This window comes from Squalius cephalus (genome assembly GCF_949319135.1).
Source record: "Squalius cephalus genome assembly, chromosome: 5".
Taxonomy (NCBI): domain Eukaryota; kingdom Metazoa; phylum Chordata; class Actinopteri; order Cypriniformes; family Leuciscidae; genus Squalius; species Squalius cephalus.
The window spans coordinates 10,583,964-10,599,248 of NC_137126.1; the positions used below are offsets into that span (position 1 = coordinate 10,583,964).

At 35.9% G+C, this 15,285-nt stretch overlaps 1 protein-coding gene across 2 annotated transcripts in view; it reads left to right on the forward strand.

Moving 5' to 3' along the window:
- ppm1db (protein phosphatase, Mg2+/Mn2+ dependent, 1Db) overlaps positions 1–9,886 on the forward strand; it is a 15,648-nt gene extending 5,762 nt beyond the window's left edge. For both annotated transcript variants that reach the window (XM_079873321.1, XM_079873320.1), the window contains 3 exons: positions 590–771; positions 1,104–1,328; positions 8,427–9,886. In XM_079873321.1, the coding sequence (XP_079729447.1) occupies positions 590–771; positions 1,104–1,328; positions 8,427–8,801 (782 nt within the window). In that variant the 3' untranslated portion in view covers positions 8,802–9,886. The remainder of the gene's footprint in view (positions 1–589; positions 772–1,103; positions 1,329–8,426) is intronic.
- Positions 9,887–15,285: the final 5,399 nt, after the last annotated feature.

The window sequence follows — 15,285 nt, forward strand, 5'->3', positions numbered from 1 at the left end:
GGTCTAAACCAGGACTATAGGAACTATCCGTGACGTTAGTGTACACTGATTGGCCGAACACACGCGAAACACCAGCACCCGCCATTAAAAAAAAAGCAGATTATAACAAACTAACTCTACGAAATTGGAAAACAGTGATAGATGGACCTCTCAACTTTTACGCTAGAAAATCATCCACGCAACTTTGAGGGGACCAAGCGAAATATGATTTCTCAGCTAGCAACACTGGACATCAACCACATGGCATAAGCTAATACATTTTCATATACTGTCTACTTTCTATGTATAACAGTTCTATCTAATAACGTATTAGACAGGACTGTTAGACAGATCGTAAACTAATGAACACAGAGAATGCGAGCACTGTGTGGCTCTGGCTAGCGTTCTCAGCGCCGTCAAAATACCGTTTTTGAGTGAACCATCCCTTTAAACTTAAAGCTGAGATGGAATTGACAGACTTGATTTTCGAGCTGATGGTCCTTAATAGCAAAATTTAGAGATTTTTCCTGTAGCTTTTCTAGAATTTCCAGGATGTATTTATTGACAAATGCGACTGTATGCAAATAATGTTGTAAACGTGTCCGTGCAGGTGATCTATGGAGTTATGACTTCTACAGTGGAGAGTTTGTGGTGTCTCCCGAGCCTGACACCAATGTGGTGACCCTTGACCCAAGACGGCATCGTTACATCATCGTTGGCAGTGATGGCCTTTGGAACATGGTGCCACCGCAAGAGGCGGTGACTGTGTGCCAGAGCCATGATGAAGCTGTGGTATGAAAAAAAATAGTTTCTAACCACATGTTGTAGTATTCTAACTTCTCACTGCTATTTGTGTTAATTTCTAAAGGCGCGTTCACTCTAAGGATGATAACTATAAAAATATAGTTCTAAATATAAAAGACTAGCAGAGTCAACACCACAACTATAACGATAACGGCACAGAGAAAAGATTGATTTTTTACAGCTGATGAACGATAAAAATATTGAAAGCCAATCAGAATCTGTCCTGCTTTAAAGAGCTTGAGCTAATGTAGTTATTATTATCTTTCCAGTTATCAATCTTGATGTGAATGGGCCTTAAGAGTGTGTTTTATGCCCTACAGGCACCCTTCGGGATGTCGGTTGCACGTCGGTTGGGCTGCCATGCGTTGATGCGATGGCGTCAACGGATGCTCCGTGCAGACAATACCAGCGTTATAGTTATCGCCCTTCCTGAGCCTGGCAAACCCCACCTTCCTATGCATAGAGACGAGGTCATTCTCAGCCTAGCAGAGGGCCCGCACTGTGACCCAGCTATAGGGTCCCGCTCCAACACACCACTCATTAAGGTAAAAGATGCTTAAAACCACACTTTGAGAAGCAATGGCAGGCTGAGGGTGTTTTCAGGAAACAAAACCTAAAATTAATTTTGCTTTTTGGTGCCACCAGTAGCGCAAAAATGACACCCTGCAATAGAGGGTATGCTATGACGTCACAGTAGGAGGGAGTCACAAAAGTTACACCCACTGAGTGGCAAAAAGACTGAGTGGCAGTGTTTGTGTTCAGCGTGAATGCCGCGAATAAACTAAAATGGGGAAGAGCTGTGCGATTGACTGTACAAATAGATTAAACAAAAAATCAGAGCTATTTTTTTACTGACTGCTGAAAAGCTACAGAAAAGAGAAGCAAATGGATCGCTGCAAACAACTGGAAACAACTAGAATCCAGCCAGTAAAACATGGATTTGCATTTACCATTTTGTCTCAGATATATTGATTTTGAGGGTAAAATCATAGATAGATAGATAGATAGATAGATCTTAAATTGATCTTAAATAGATTGTTTACACCGCAGAACTCTGTATCGTCTGCCTGGCGGTTACAGCTGACAGTTTTCCAGATAACTTTATGTAGTTTCTACATAATATGTTTTGAAACAACCAGAATATCCAAGCGTGAAGTGTGACCAATTGTCAAGTCAATTTTATTTGCATAGCTCTTCACGATACACATTGTTTCCAAGCAGCTTTACAGAAAGTCATAATGTTATGTCTATAATGCCTTAGTGCTTTCACAAGTTTTAGGGCTGGGCGATACGATGAAATATATTGTCCTATCCTGATCCTGGAGGGCCAGTCCTTCAGGGTTTTGCTCCAACTTGCCTCAACACACCTGCCTGGAAGTTTCTAGTATGCCTTGTGAGACCTTGTTTAGCTGGTTCAGGTCTGTATAATTGGGGTTGGAGCTAAACTCTGCAGGTCAGTGCCCTCCAGGAGCTGGACTGGACACCCCTTATATATAACAGTGATATGATGATGTGATCATGCGGATTTAGATCTACCTATATTGTTTTTATTGTGTTGTCTAGCAGATAAAGCGTTCACAGGCTTTGCACTAGGGATGGCGAAAACTAAACATTTTCTTGACCGACCACCGAGCCTCATTAGCCGGTTGAAACCGGTTAACCGATTAGTTTAAAATATGCTACGCTATTTGAAATAACAGCCATTTCGAGCCGCGCCTGCAATTTCGCAACTCTGTCGCATCTCTCTGCCTCCCGCTCACACACACACACACTGCCACTCACGTCACTTTTTTAAAATCCCCTACAGCGCGAAACATGAGTCCCGCAAACGCGGCGCCGAGGAGCTTTATGTAATCAGAGGACAAATGGCTCCTTAGTTTCGAAATGGTTTGGCTACAAGGTGATCGCGTTGAAAATAAAGGTGTTTGTCTAGCGTTAGAAGCTCATTTGAAACATTGCCGCGGCTCATTTAAGAAAATGACAGCTCCGAAGAGACACCGCTTTAGTTTGAGGTAGTGCTAAAAAGGCCTTTTTTATTGGATCCGGCACCTTCTGTGTCACTATGGAAAATGAATTGCCTAAATGAAAAAAATAAAATTACTCTTTGTGTAGTGTTCAATGTTGTTATTTGTCTGGTTAGTCTTTATTCCCCATTGAAGTTCTACAAAAATCTTGTGTTTGCATTTTCGATGCGTTTTGAATAAGCATTAAATAAGCGCATTTAGTTTCATATTTGTTAAAATATTATAATGTTGTTATTTTTTTTTCCATTTATGTTGATTTATGAAAAGTGAACAGCACGAGTAAGATAGGATGTGCAATGAGACATGGAGTGGGTCAGACATGATTTTGACTTCATTATGTTTTGTTTTGTAGAAAGCTTCTTTAAAGTGAATTTCGTTTTGTATAATTTGTATCTTAATTTTAATCAATTTTTCATCAACCAATTGCCTGGATGTAATGAATAAGAAGCAAATATAACAGATAATCATGGAGGTGCCCGCGCGCACTTGCATTGCACGTTAACTGGAGCGCATCTCATCCTAACTTAACGAAACTCAGTGTATGCCTCACACAGACATGAGAAATGAATCAAATACACAAAGCTTGAAATTTCTTTAAACGAAATAATTCAAAACGAAAAAAGAAAGTCTACTCTCTGATTATGTAATCCATTATGAGCATTTCTCTCGGCGCGTTCACTACGGAGATGGCGATCGTCAACTTCATCTTTGCAGCCGACACAGTCAGAAAACACTAGTTTATTAATAAAAATCAATGCACGCGTCACCGGATTTACAAATGCACATCTTGCTTGTTGCACGCACACATATTATGTCGAAATAACGAGATATTATGTTGAAATAATAACATTATTATTAATAATAGCCTACATCTTTTAGAATATTTAATTGAATGGTGAATGTTGCGCTTGTTCAGTTTAATAAAATTAAAACTTTAATTGTGATCATTAAAATAATTGAATATTAAATATTTACTGGACAAGTTTTGCGCAGCGCCCCGTGTCAATGATCTAGCACCCCCTCAGCACATGCGTTAAAAATTCTCTGGCGCCGCGCCTGCAGAGAAGCTACGTAGGCAGTGTAATTTTTTTTTGTTCCGTTACCTCCAACCCCCGTTTTGAGTAGCCGGATCCAGCCCGCCTCTGCGCTCCGGGACCTCCCACTATACAAATTAAGCACTAATAATAGCCTAATTTAGAGATCACCGACAACTTTGATCGGTTAACGTTGATACAGTCAACCATCGGTCAAACGGTCATCGGTTAACATCCCTACTTTGCACATATGTCAGAAAACCAGATTCCTGGCCACATGCCAGTGTCATGTGAACGTGAACCAAAGGTCCTCTGGCGAGTTGTAAGGATCACTGTCGAGTCCAACTGCCTTTAATTTAAAGATAATCATTTGTTTTACTCCCGTTTTGCGCAGTTACCATAAGTTCAGTAGCCATTACCAATACCAGTAAAATTTCTATTTGTATTTAGTGCTTTGTACTAATTTCGATACTACAGCAAAAACTTGAATACACTCACTTTGACTACATAACTATTTTATTTTATTCTATTTGTATATAAAAAATATTTAAAATAAATTAACAATTTATGCTAACATCAACTATAAGTAAATAATAGATTGCATCTTTCAAAAATCATTGCTTTAAAAAAACCTTCAGTAAAATGAGGAACAAAACCCCAAGTAATAGAGCAAAGAGTGTTTTAGGCTTATTAAAGCTACTAAACATATTCAGCCAGGACTTATTAGCAAAGGTCTGTCTTGTTCGATTTTTTTCATCCCATCTATTTCTATGGTTATCACTATATCAATAATTTATAGAGATTTATTTATTTTCTACATTTAAATTTATAACCATTTTACAATGTTTATGTGGCCATCTCAGCAACACAAAATGCTTATTAAAATGATATACATTTCTATCAAAATTGTATTCAAATTATACAGAAAGCAAAAAAAGAGTGGTCCCTTTATAATCATTGAAGCTGTCAATCACTTAATTTCAGCTCAAGCTCACAGTTCTGCACTCTTGCGAATTCATGTTATAATCTAAGAGGCTGACAATTAATCTCTCATTTACATTGTCTCTACACTTAGTTGGATATAATAATAGGATTCGCAAGCATGCATAATTCAGTTTTGAGCTGTACTGAGTGGATTCTGAACTTAAATGCCTCTGATTAGCCATTGCATTTTAGCAGACATTTCTGTGTCCCTGTTTACACCTGGTATTAAGATACCTTTTGGTTGATCGGATGGGCGTAGACGAGGGAGACACATACCCGGTTACACCTGGTGTTTTAATCCATCTCTTTTGTCCACTTTTAACCACGTCTAGGGCGGTCTGTGGGCGGGTAACATTTTTGTTTTTTCAGATCTTTCGATCTAATGGACAAAATAAGCAATTTACATATGAACATTCGGAAAAACATACGGAGAGCATCAGCTTTCGTTTCTGCTCTGATAGCTGCAAGACCACACCGAACGGTACATTTTTCGTCTTCAAACCAAACTCGACAAAGTTTAAATCCTGTCTGGCTAGTGCACTTCCCATTATGTTTACACATTAGGTCAGTAGGCGGAGAGTAGACGGTATTTTGCTGCTGTTCGAGCACATTCAACCACATGAGCATTTACACTACGAAAGCAATCCGGTCGAATGGGTTTTTGACTTCCTCTGGAAGTGGTCGAAAGTGGACAAGCTCACAACTTTTTAGACCCCGTATAAGACGCCAACACCAGGTGTACCAGGTGTAAACCGGGCCTGCGATTGGCTATAATGCTCAATGCGGCAAAAAAATAGACATTTTGTCTATACGAGTGCAACAGTGGGCACCAGTCAATACTATCTGTGTCTTGAGTCTGGTATTGTCACATTTGAACAATTCCAGTATCGACTTGGTGCCAAAGTGCCAGTGCTTTTCGCAAAACCTGTCTGCAACTTCAAGCAGACAAAAACAGGAGGTCATGATACCCTTGACCTTCAAGAGATTTCTGTACACTGTCCAGACTCACAGCTAATCAGAAGTTTTCAGATAAGACTTTTTACAGAGTTCCTGCTCATGTTAGCCACACTTTGGCTCCATGCCCACCAAAAGAGAGACTAACACGCTGCTCATCAGTCCTGCCTGCTTTTCCCGATCGAGGCCTCCATTGTCAGAGCAGTTCCGATGGAAGCCATGTCTCCGTGTTTGTTTGGCCCCAGTGTGTTTGAAGCACGGCTCCTCCAGCTGCTCTTGGCTGTTTTGCTTTGGCTCAGAGAGCTGGAGAGTGGACAGATGTTTGTGTTTTTAATCCTTTTAAGTGGAGTGGATTTGAGGTTTAGGGAGGCCGCTTTGATCGTTTTTCCTGTTTGCTCTTCTGGTGCTGTTATGATTTTGATAGAGGGGAAATGAAAAATACAGAACAGGGCAAGAGAATGCAAAAGAGCAGCCGTGATGCGTTTCCTCTGTCGTAAAGTAGTGATGAAGACCAGACTTTAGACTCACTTTATTTGTATTTTGTCTTTAAGAGTTGTTGCCATTTGTTTGCAGTTTGAATCTTTTCCATTTCTGGTACTTCCTCTGGATTTCTTTTTTTAAAAACGTTTTGAACTTTTTAATATTTCTTTTAGGGATTTACAGAAAAAAAAATTCTGGCCAATACTGATAAACCGATCATTATTGTCATGGTATGACTGATATTAAAATTCTGTACTATTTTGTCTAAATAAATTGAACTCCAAATGGTTTCAAATGCTGCACGATTTCTGTACATCAAAACATGATGTACAGTATGGAAAATGAATATTAATTGAGACTTGATAAATATTACATTTAACAGTGTTTAAAGTTTTATTGTATTAAAGATTAACCTTAACATTAAGCATTAGATTATTGCAAATTTAATAAAAAAAAAAAAAAAAAAAGGGGCAAATGAGCATGCGTAGTTAAATATCCAATAAATAAAATCTCTGATATCTACCTTTATCCTAACGAGCCTATTGCATTTTATATTATGGGAGGCATAAGGTTGTGTTACAAATAATCCTTATCCATCAGTTTGACTAAATAAACTGTTAGATTTCCTTCATGTTCTATTTTCAGACGTCAGGAGAATAACATTAACTCTCCATTTTAACGTGATATGGTATAACAAGAATATCTATGGCGAGAGCTCTTTTTAGACGCTGCATTCTTTTCCTCCTGATTATTTTCTTTTTTCTTCTTTGTATTCCCATGTAACAGTATGAAAAATTACAACATGCACTCCACATTTGTGGCCTGTTCTCCCGATTTAATTTGATATATCCCATAAATAATTTACTGGAATGCACTAAGAAGCTCTTGTTTTTCTCCCCAAATCCTCACTGCTCTTTCCAGGTTTGTTTTCACACGGATGCTTTAAAATGTACTTGTCTACCCTTTTCACTACTAATCATATTAGCAGTGTTTACTGGAATGTTTCTAAAGCAGGTAAATACAATATTTATTGTCTGTCAAAATGACGGAATTCCAGTTAATGAACATTTTTGATTAAGGCAATATATGTTATACAGTTGAAATCGAAATTATTCAACCCCCATTGCAAATTAGGTTTGTTTGCAAAATGTACAGACTTTCAGCTGTTTGCAAAGAACAAATCAAACAAAAGTAATTTTAAATAATTCAACCCAAATTCAACTGAAAACGCAACTTTTAATGACTTGTGCAGTCTCAAAATGATTCAACTCCTTCATGGCAAGCATCTTTAGTACTTTGTAGAACACCTTTTTGCTGTTATGACCTGCTGCAAACGAGATACATAACCAGACACCAGCAACCGTTTTCAATATTGGTAATAATAAGAAATGTTTCTTGAAATGATTAGAATGATTTCTGAAGGATCATGTGACACTGAAGACTGGAGTAATGATGCAGAAAATTCAGCTTTTCCATCACAGGAATAAATTACATTAAATTAGAAAACTGTATTAATAGTTCACAATATTATATTATAATATAATATTTTCACAATATTACTCTTAATTTGATTTATTCTCTAATTGAAGACTTTATTGTTTTTATGCCAGATAAATGCTGCTCTCTTTTTCTTTTCTGCTTTTAAAAAAAAAAAAAAATCTGTTATATTATAATATAAATAATCCTCATAAATAGATTAATTGTAGTTGTTAATGTTTATGAATTTCTTTTTCTGCTGAACACAAAAGAAGATAATTTGAAGAATGTCTGTAACCAAACAGTTGATATGGACCCCATTGACTTATATAATTTGAAAAAAAAAAAAAAATCTATGGAGTTCAATGTGGTCCATCAACTGCTGGGTTACCAACATTCTTCAAAATATCTTCTTTTGTGTTCAGCAGAAGACAGAAATTCATACAGGTTTGGAACAACTTGAGGGCGAGTAAATTATGACAGAATTTTCATTTTTGGGTGAACTTTCTCTTTAACTTGTTGTGGAGCTGTCAACTTTCTCAAAAGGACTTTACCTACTTTTACTACTAGCTTGGCAAAAGTAGCCTTAAAAGTAGCTTCCCAACATGTGTAACTTGTAAATAATAAAATGCTAATTCTAGGATCAGAAATGGGTAAAACACAAAATGACTAAATCTTTGACCCTCTACAGACCCCGGATCCAGACCTGTCCTCAGCCAGCAGTGAGTCTTTGCCGGCGCTGGAGAGAAGGAACGGTCTGTCAGGAGTGAGTCTCAGCGCAGAACCCCCGTTAGAGGAAAACTTCCCTTACATTGAGCTCACGGACAAAGCTTCCTTGACTGCGTGCCCCTTTGAGTGCAACTGGACCCCAGAGATGCCCCTGTCCTCACCGGATGTGTCAAGTCCGTTGGGGAAGAGGCCCAGACGCAGCCCCCTCACCCCGAGCAGCTCCCGCCGGAGGACTGGGGAACGCTCCGTACCTAAACGCAACACCGGCAAGAGTCCCAAACGGACGCCCAGCGTCACAATACTACAGCACCGTAAAGCAACACTCTGCGTCTGCTGAACTCCTCCGTCAGACTGCACACACTAACACAGATGAGTGAAGATGGATGTTCAACCTACATCCTGGTCTCTGATATTCTGCATAGTCACAGGAATAAATAACTGCTATTGTTTTGACTGCCACTGGTTTTATTAGTATCGTATGAATTTTTTTTTTTTTTTTTTCTTTTGTTAGTGTTTTTTCCCCCTTTCCTTTTACTTTTAATGATGTTAGGGTAAAAAATAAATCTCCCTTTTAGTGTTTGGATTTATAGTCATTTTATATGAAAAAAGAATTCAGATCTTTAAGGAATGTTCTTTTAAATGATGTTTTTAATCTTTTACACTTTAAATTAAACAGCAAATCCATCTTTTAAATTTCATGAATTGCTTGTACAGATTTTCTGAAAATGACCAAATAATTGTAGACATACAATATATAATATTTTTATACTTGCTATATTTTTTTTCCCCAAATAACCAATTTTCTTGCCCCACAATCCTTGTGCACATTTGTCCATGCCAATATACTTTGTGCATTAAATATTCACATCAGTATTCAATGTATTTGTTAGCATTACCCTGTCTTTCTAATTTTGAGTTACTGCATGAGTTGAAACTGATACGTATCTCTGATCATCGGACTACAGAGCAACTGTTTTATTATTATTATTATATTTTTTTTGATAAAACCTTTTGTAAAGGGTGAGGATTGCATGTTCTGTTATATCCTTAGAAACTGGCTTTTTCTTGGGGCGTGTTTTGTTTTTTGACTGTTGTATAATGGAATCTACATTTTCGTATGTATTTCGATATTGTAAGTTATTTAATATCAATAATGTCTGTTAACAAAATGCAGATAACATATTCCAACACCAGTTCCAGAGCTAATGTGATGTGTGGTTGTAAGCTGATGTTGAGAGGTATTTGCCAGAGTGTACAGCACATTTTTAGCGAGATGGTTTTTTGCCCTATGTTTGAGACTTTGTCTTTCGAAGGAGATTTTCCAGTAAACTGTCAGTGGATAAGAAGGAACATTTTCATAGTGTTGTTTATGAACTTTCACTTGCTAGATTGACAGTTTTGGCTTGAGTACTTCATGTGGTGTTGCCTGAAGGACAATTACAGCTTGATGGATTTAAATGCATAGGGAATTTATTAAAAACAAACACAAAAATCCAGTTATATTGTGGTTGCATATTTCAAAAAACATTTGCAAGGGGCCTACATTATATAAAAAACGCTAATACTTTACAATAAGGTCTCATTTGTTAACATTAATTAATGCATTTGCTAACATGAGCTAACAATGATATATATAAATATATATATATATATATATATATATATATATGCATTTATTAATCTTTGTTAACATTAGAAAAATCCAATTGATCGTTGTTTGTTCATGTTCATAGTGCATTAGCAAATCAAACGTAACAAATACAGCTTTGGATTTGAAATTAATATATATTAAGATTAATAAGTGCTGTAGGCTATTGTTCATGTTACCTAATATAGTTAACAAATGAAACCTTATACCAAAGGTGTTACCAAAAAAAAGTCATAGAGAAATAATATTGTTTTAATGAGATTCTGCATGTTAAACCTTGACAGATTGTGATTTTTCTTTTTCTTTTTTACACTTTAATTCCCTGTTGAAAACTGAAACATTTCGCATTTGTAAAAGCCTATCTCTGGCCTGAGCAATAGCGGAAGTTGGGTTTAATGGAGGTTATTCTCTTTTACTGTGCTTTTCTAAAATGCCTGGTCGTTTATATCGAACTGCATCTCTCTTTGAATGGGTTTGAATATTAGTGTATTGGATGCCGTCTTGTTCAGGGTTTGATATTTATTTCCTGGAATTGCAATAAAGAGACACTCAGTTTTGTGTTTAAGTGTCGCTATTTTCCGTGTTAGGTTTCTTGAGAAGCATCTAGTCACATTTCATGGACTCAACCAAGTCTCAGTAGTCAAATAGGTAGGCAGAGAAATGTTTAAAAGCAAACCCAATATGTGACCGTAGTATTGCACATATTGTTTATTGACAATTTTTAAGTATAGGCCTACTTATAAATGTATCTTTTAAGCATATTTGTGTGTGTGCAAAAAAAATGGTCTGGCGGCGCTTCAATGTCACTGTGTTTTTCAACCACTAGGTGGCGGTCAATACTAGGAGACTAGACCGACAATCAAGTAATGTGAGCGTCCGTTCACCGCTGAATAGTTTTACTTGACATTTTCTAGAAAGCTAATCTCAGAGCATGAGTGATAGTGACACACACCTGACAGCAGCTAAACCCACACCCTCCATAATGGTGCTAAACTGACAAGGAAACACTTCTGATCTGCTGCTCCTCTTGAGTGAAGAGTGTGCGTGAGTGTGGGTGTTTATTCGTGGGAAAGAAAATTGTTGAAAAATGTGCTACTTGACTGTTAACTACTTTTTGGAACGTCCTCAAATGTAAAACATAAATAGGCCTTTATAGCATTACAAAATAATGTTTTTCCAAAAAAGACAGCCTTGTGAAAAGAGTAGGTTTAGAATGAGTCTGTATTAAATATAATTAGCTTTGTTTCAAATCAAAGGTCTATGCGTAGTGCTATGTCCTTAAAGGGTCAAATGATTCATAAATAGAACACTTTTTATTTTCATCCATCCATCTATTCTCCAAACACAAAAGTGAATTTGCATTTCCTTCAACTGGAGGCTTATACATTTCACTTTTGGTGTGAAATGGAATTTACATTTGCCAAAAAAAAAACACAAAAAAAAAACAAGCTAGCCAGCCCAGGTGAGAAAGAGTGTCTCAAAAGTAATGTAATGCATTACTTTCCATGACAAATTACACAGTTACTATTAGTAACGCAATATTGTAATGCATAGCTACTTTTAAAATGAAAAATACTGTAATTAACCATAATAAGGTCATAGTATTTCAAAAATTAAATGCCCTCATTAACGAAACCTGATAACACATTCCTTTGTAAGGACAACCTAGGGAATAGGAAAAAAATATTCAATAATTGTAAAAGTTTTCATGAATAAAATAACATTTATTTATTAGTTTGTTTGTTTTATATCATTAACTTTAAAAAGTGTTCATAGGCTAGATAAAATAACATTTAGTTATTTATTTACTTAAAAATATGGGCATCATTAATTGTAAAAAGTGTTCATATATAAAAAATTACATTTATTTATTTAAAAACAAACATGGGCATAATTTTAAAAGAATGAATAAATAAGTAATAAATAATAATAATAATTTTTATTTTAGGTTTTTGGGTTAGGATTAGTCTATGGTAATTCTAATTGTCTTTATAAGATTGAATTGTTTAATATTTAGACTGTGGCCTATTGGTTGGTTGTGTTTGGTTTGATGTATTATAATCGCAGAAATAACGTACTCTTCCACTGCGGGGGGAGGCGTCTATGTGGACAATGATGCTGATGGTGTTGTGACAAGAAATGGAGTTCACATTACCAGTCTGTCATGATATTATGAGGAATTACATTGAGATAAAGTGTATGAATTGTGTCTGTGTCAGTGCTCTTAATATTTCACTATTCTAATGGTTATCAAATTTATATCAGCTGACCTGATGGACAATGGTGCAAAGTGAAGGGATTAACCCAGAAAGTCAATCCCGCTTTGAAAAGTCCTTGTATCTGAAGCCCACATTACATTACAGTGCCTTGGGCCAAGAGATTGGCGTCACACCTGTCACTGCTACACTCTCTCTATGTATTAGTGCACTATACTGCTGCTATAAGCCTTCTTATTGTGCTTGCAAAGAGCTGTTATTATCATTAGAGAGTTCAGGACTCGGAGTGACAGGCTTAAAATGCCAGTTGAGAGAGCTCAACTCATCATACCAGTGTCACGAAAATGTCTAATGGGTCAATGGCATGACACACATCTTTTCAGGATTTATTATTCAAAAACACATTCAAAATGCAATTCATGCATGCAATTACTTAAATAAACATATTAGATGATGATATTTTTTTACATTTCTAAAGTAAAATTCATTTAGATATTTTGGCAACATAATGTAGAAAATTCCAGGATGAATCAACCATCCACATAGTAAAAAAAATAATAAAAACTGGCATATTTTTATGTTGTACTCTTAGTTCTCTCTTTACTTAAAATTATCATGTAATCTAAACTTTTAGTTGTGGAAAATTTGTCTTGCTTTAGCTAATCCATAACTTGCTAACTGGTAACACAATGCTTTGAAAGCATATACAGAAACTCTACAAAATTAGCATAGCAAAGCATAAAACACTACTAAATATCCCACTTAACATAACAAACCATTATACTGTATAACACTTAATTTTAACAGTTGCTCTCCATTTCGAGTGTCATGGCAAAGCATGGTGGGTAATAGAAATCAGTTAAATTAAAGTCTGTCTAAATTAAAAGAAACAAGTTCACCAAACTCAGAACAATGAAACAATTCAGATTACTAAACATGTGTCAGTTTTGTGAACACAAAAGCAAAAGAAAGTTCTAAATACTCATAAAAGTTCATTTGATTGAATTTGTTTAATTTAAGTTTACCCTTCTTAAACAAATTCATTAGTTTGAGCACTACGGTTAATGGTTACTAAGGTTAATATTCATGATCAGTTTCCAAAACCTCAAATCTTTTTATTACTCTGCAGATTATAGATGGCTGGTTTTTCATTGCATTTATGGAGCAATGACAATCCACCTGTATTGTAGTAATGAAGCCATAAAAGATACTCTCACAATTCAGTGTACGCATGGTTTGTAAATAAATGGGGTTGCAGCTGGGCCATATGGTGGAATATATTAGTCAAGTATTGAACTTGGATAAAATGACAATTATCGACTTGGCTGAAGCTTCCATCATGCCGCTGTGCCCTTGTGTATCAACACTGAATCAATACTCTACACATTCAATAAATGCCAATAGCCAAACCCATGCCTTATACCTCCTTAGACAGGAAACACCAGGAGAGAGACCTCTGTCTGCATCAACTGCACACATAATGGGAAAAGTACCATTAAATGCGAAGATAATGGCCTGTCGTCTTGCTGAACGTGCTATAATTTTAAGCATTAGTGTTAGACCAGATGTTTCCATTCTGAAATGTTTGAGCTGTAAATCTAAAGCTGATTCATCGGGTTGGGTTAGTTTGCCATCGGAAAATATTATCACTTTACCCAGCAAGCTCTGCCCAACAACTTGAGTCAGAATAAATGTGTCTATAGGGCCCTGTTTACACCTGATATTAAGATGTGTTTTGGTCAATCAGATCACAAGTGGAAGAGGGAGACATATACCCGTTTACACCTGGTATTTTAATCCTTCTCTTTTGCCCCCTCTCAACCACTTCTGTCCTGTTTTTTTTTTTTTTTTTTTTTTTTTTTTTTAGATATTTCGATCTAATGGACAAAATATGAATATGTTAAACTTTAACTATTCAGACAGTGTTAAAGGTAGGGCAGGCAATTTCGGAGAGGCTAGCAATAGTGAGCAAGCTAGAAAGCATAAGTGTCCACCCTAAGTTCACACCTGATCTAAACCATGAAAGTTAAAAATGATTTTCTTTATTAGTATTTGTAAGTTTTTCTCAGTTAAAATATATAAAAAAATTCTTTCTACAAGATTCATCTACTTGAGAAGCAACACTGCATAAGATGTTGGCATGTTTTCATAGATTGTATCTTGAATATAAGTTTATTTTGTCGTACTGCACCGGCAGATTTTTTTCCTCTTGTTATTAATTTGTTTATACTACTAAAATCTGCCAGTGCAGTAAGACAAAATACACTCATAATAAACATAATAAAAAAATAAATTAAAAAAAAGTCTTTTTTCATGCAGTGTTGATTAAATTTGCGTTGTTTTAAGATTTTTTTTGATATTTTATTTGTAAAACAAGTAAAAACAAGTTTTTTTTTTTTTTTTTTGCAGTGAATTCACACTGGATCTAAATAGTAAAAGTTTAAATTTACACTGGATCCAAAAAGAAAAAAGTTTAAACAACTGGATGTAAAGGTTAACTTCACAGTGGATCTAAACAGTGATGGTTTAAGTCCACACTGAATCCAAAAAGGATTCAAAGAGCAGAAGTTAAAATTTATTGAAAGAAAGAAAGATTGAAAGTTAACTTCACACTGGATCCAAAAATCAAGTAAACTGATTTGAAATTCTAGTTGCAGAAGTTTAAGTTTGATAGCTGTACCTTGAGTGTCACAGAATTGCAAAAAAAAAAAAAAAAAAAAAAAAATTCAACCAGGCCCCATAAACACTCCCCTCCATCATGCTATGGTTGAGCCTGAGCCAGAGTCACTGTGTCGGGCTGGTTATGATGCTCAAAGCAATTTTTTTTTTTGAGAGAGAGAGAGAGAGAGTCAACCTACAAATGGCTTAGTTATTTTTGTCTTTGCATATTAAGCTGGGGTAGTAGAAAGTATTTAAAGACTTAAAAAAATTATACTTGTAAAAATGTAATTCTGTCC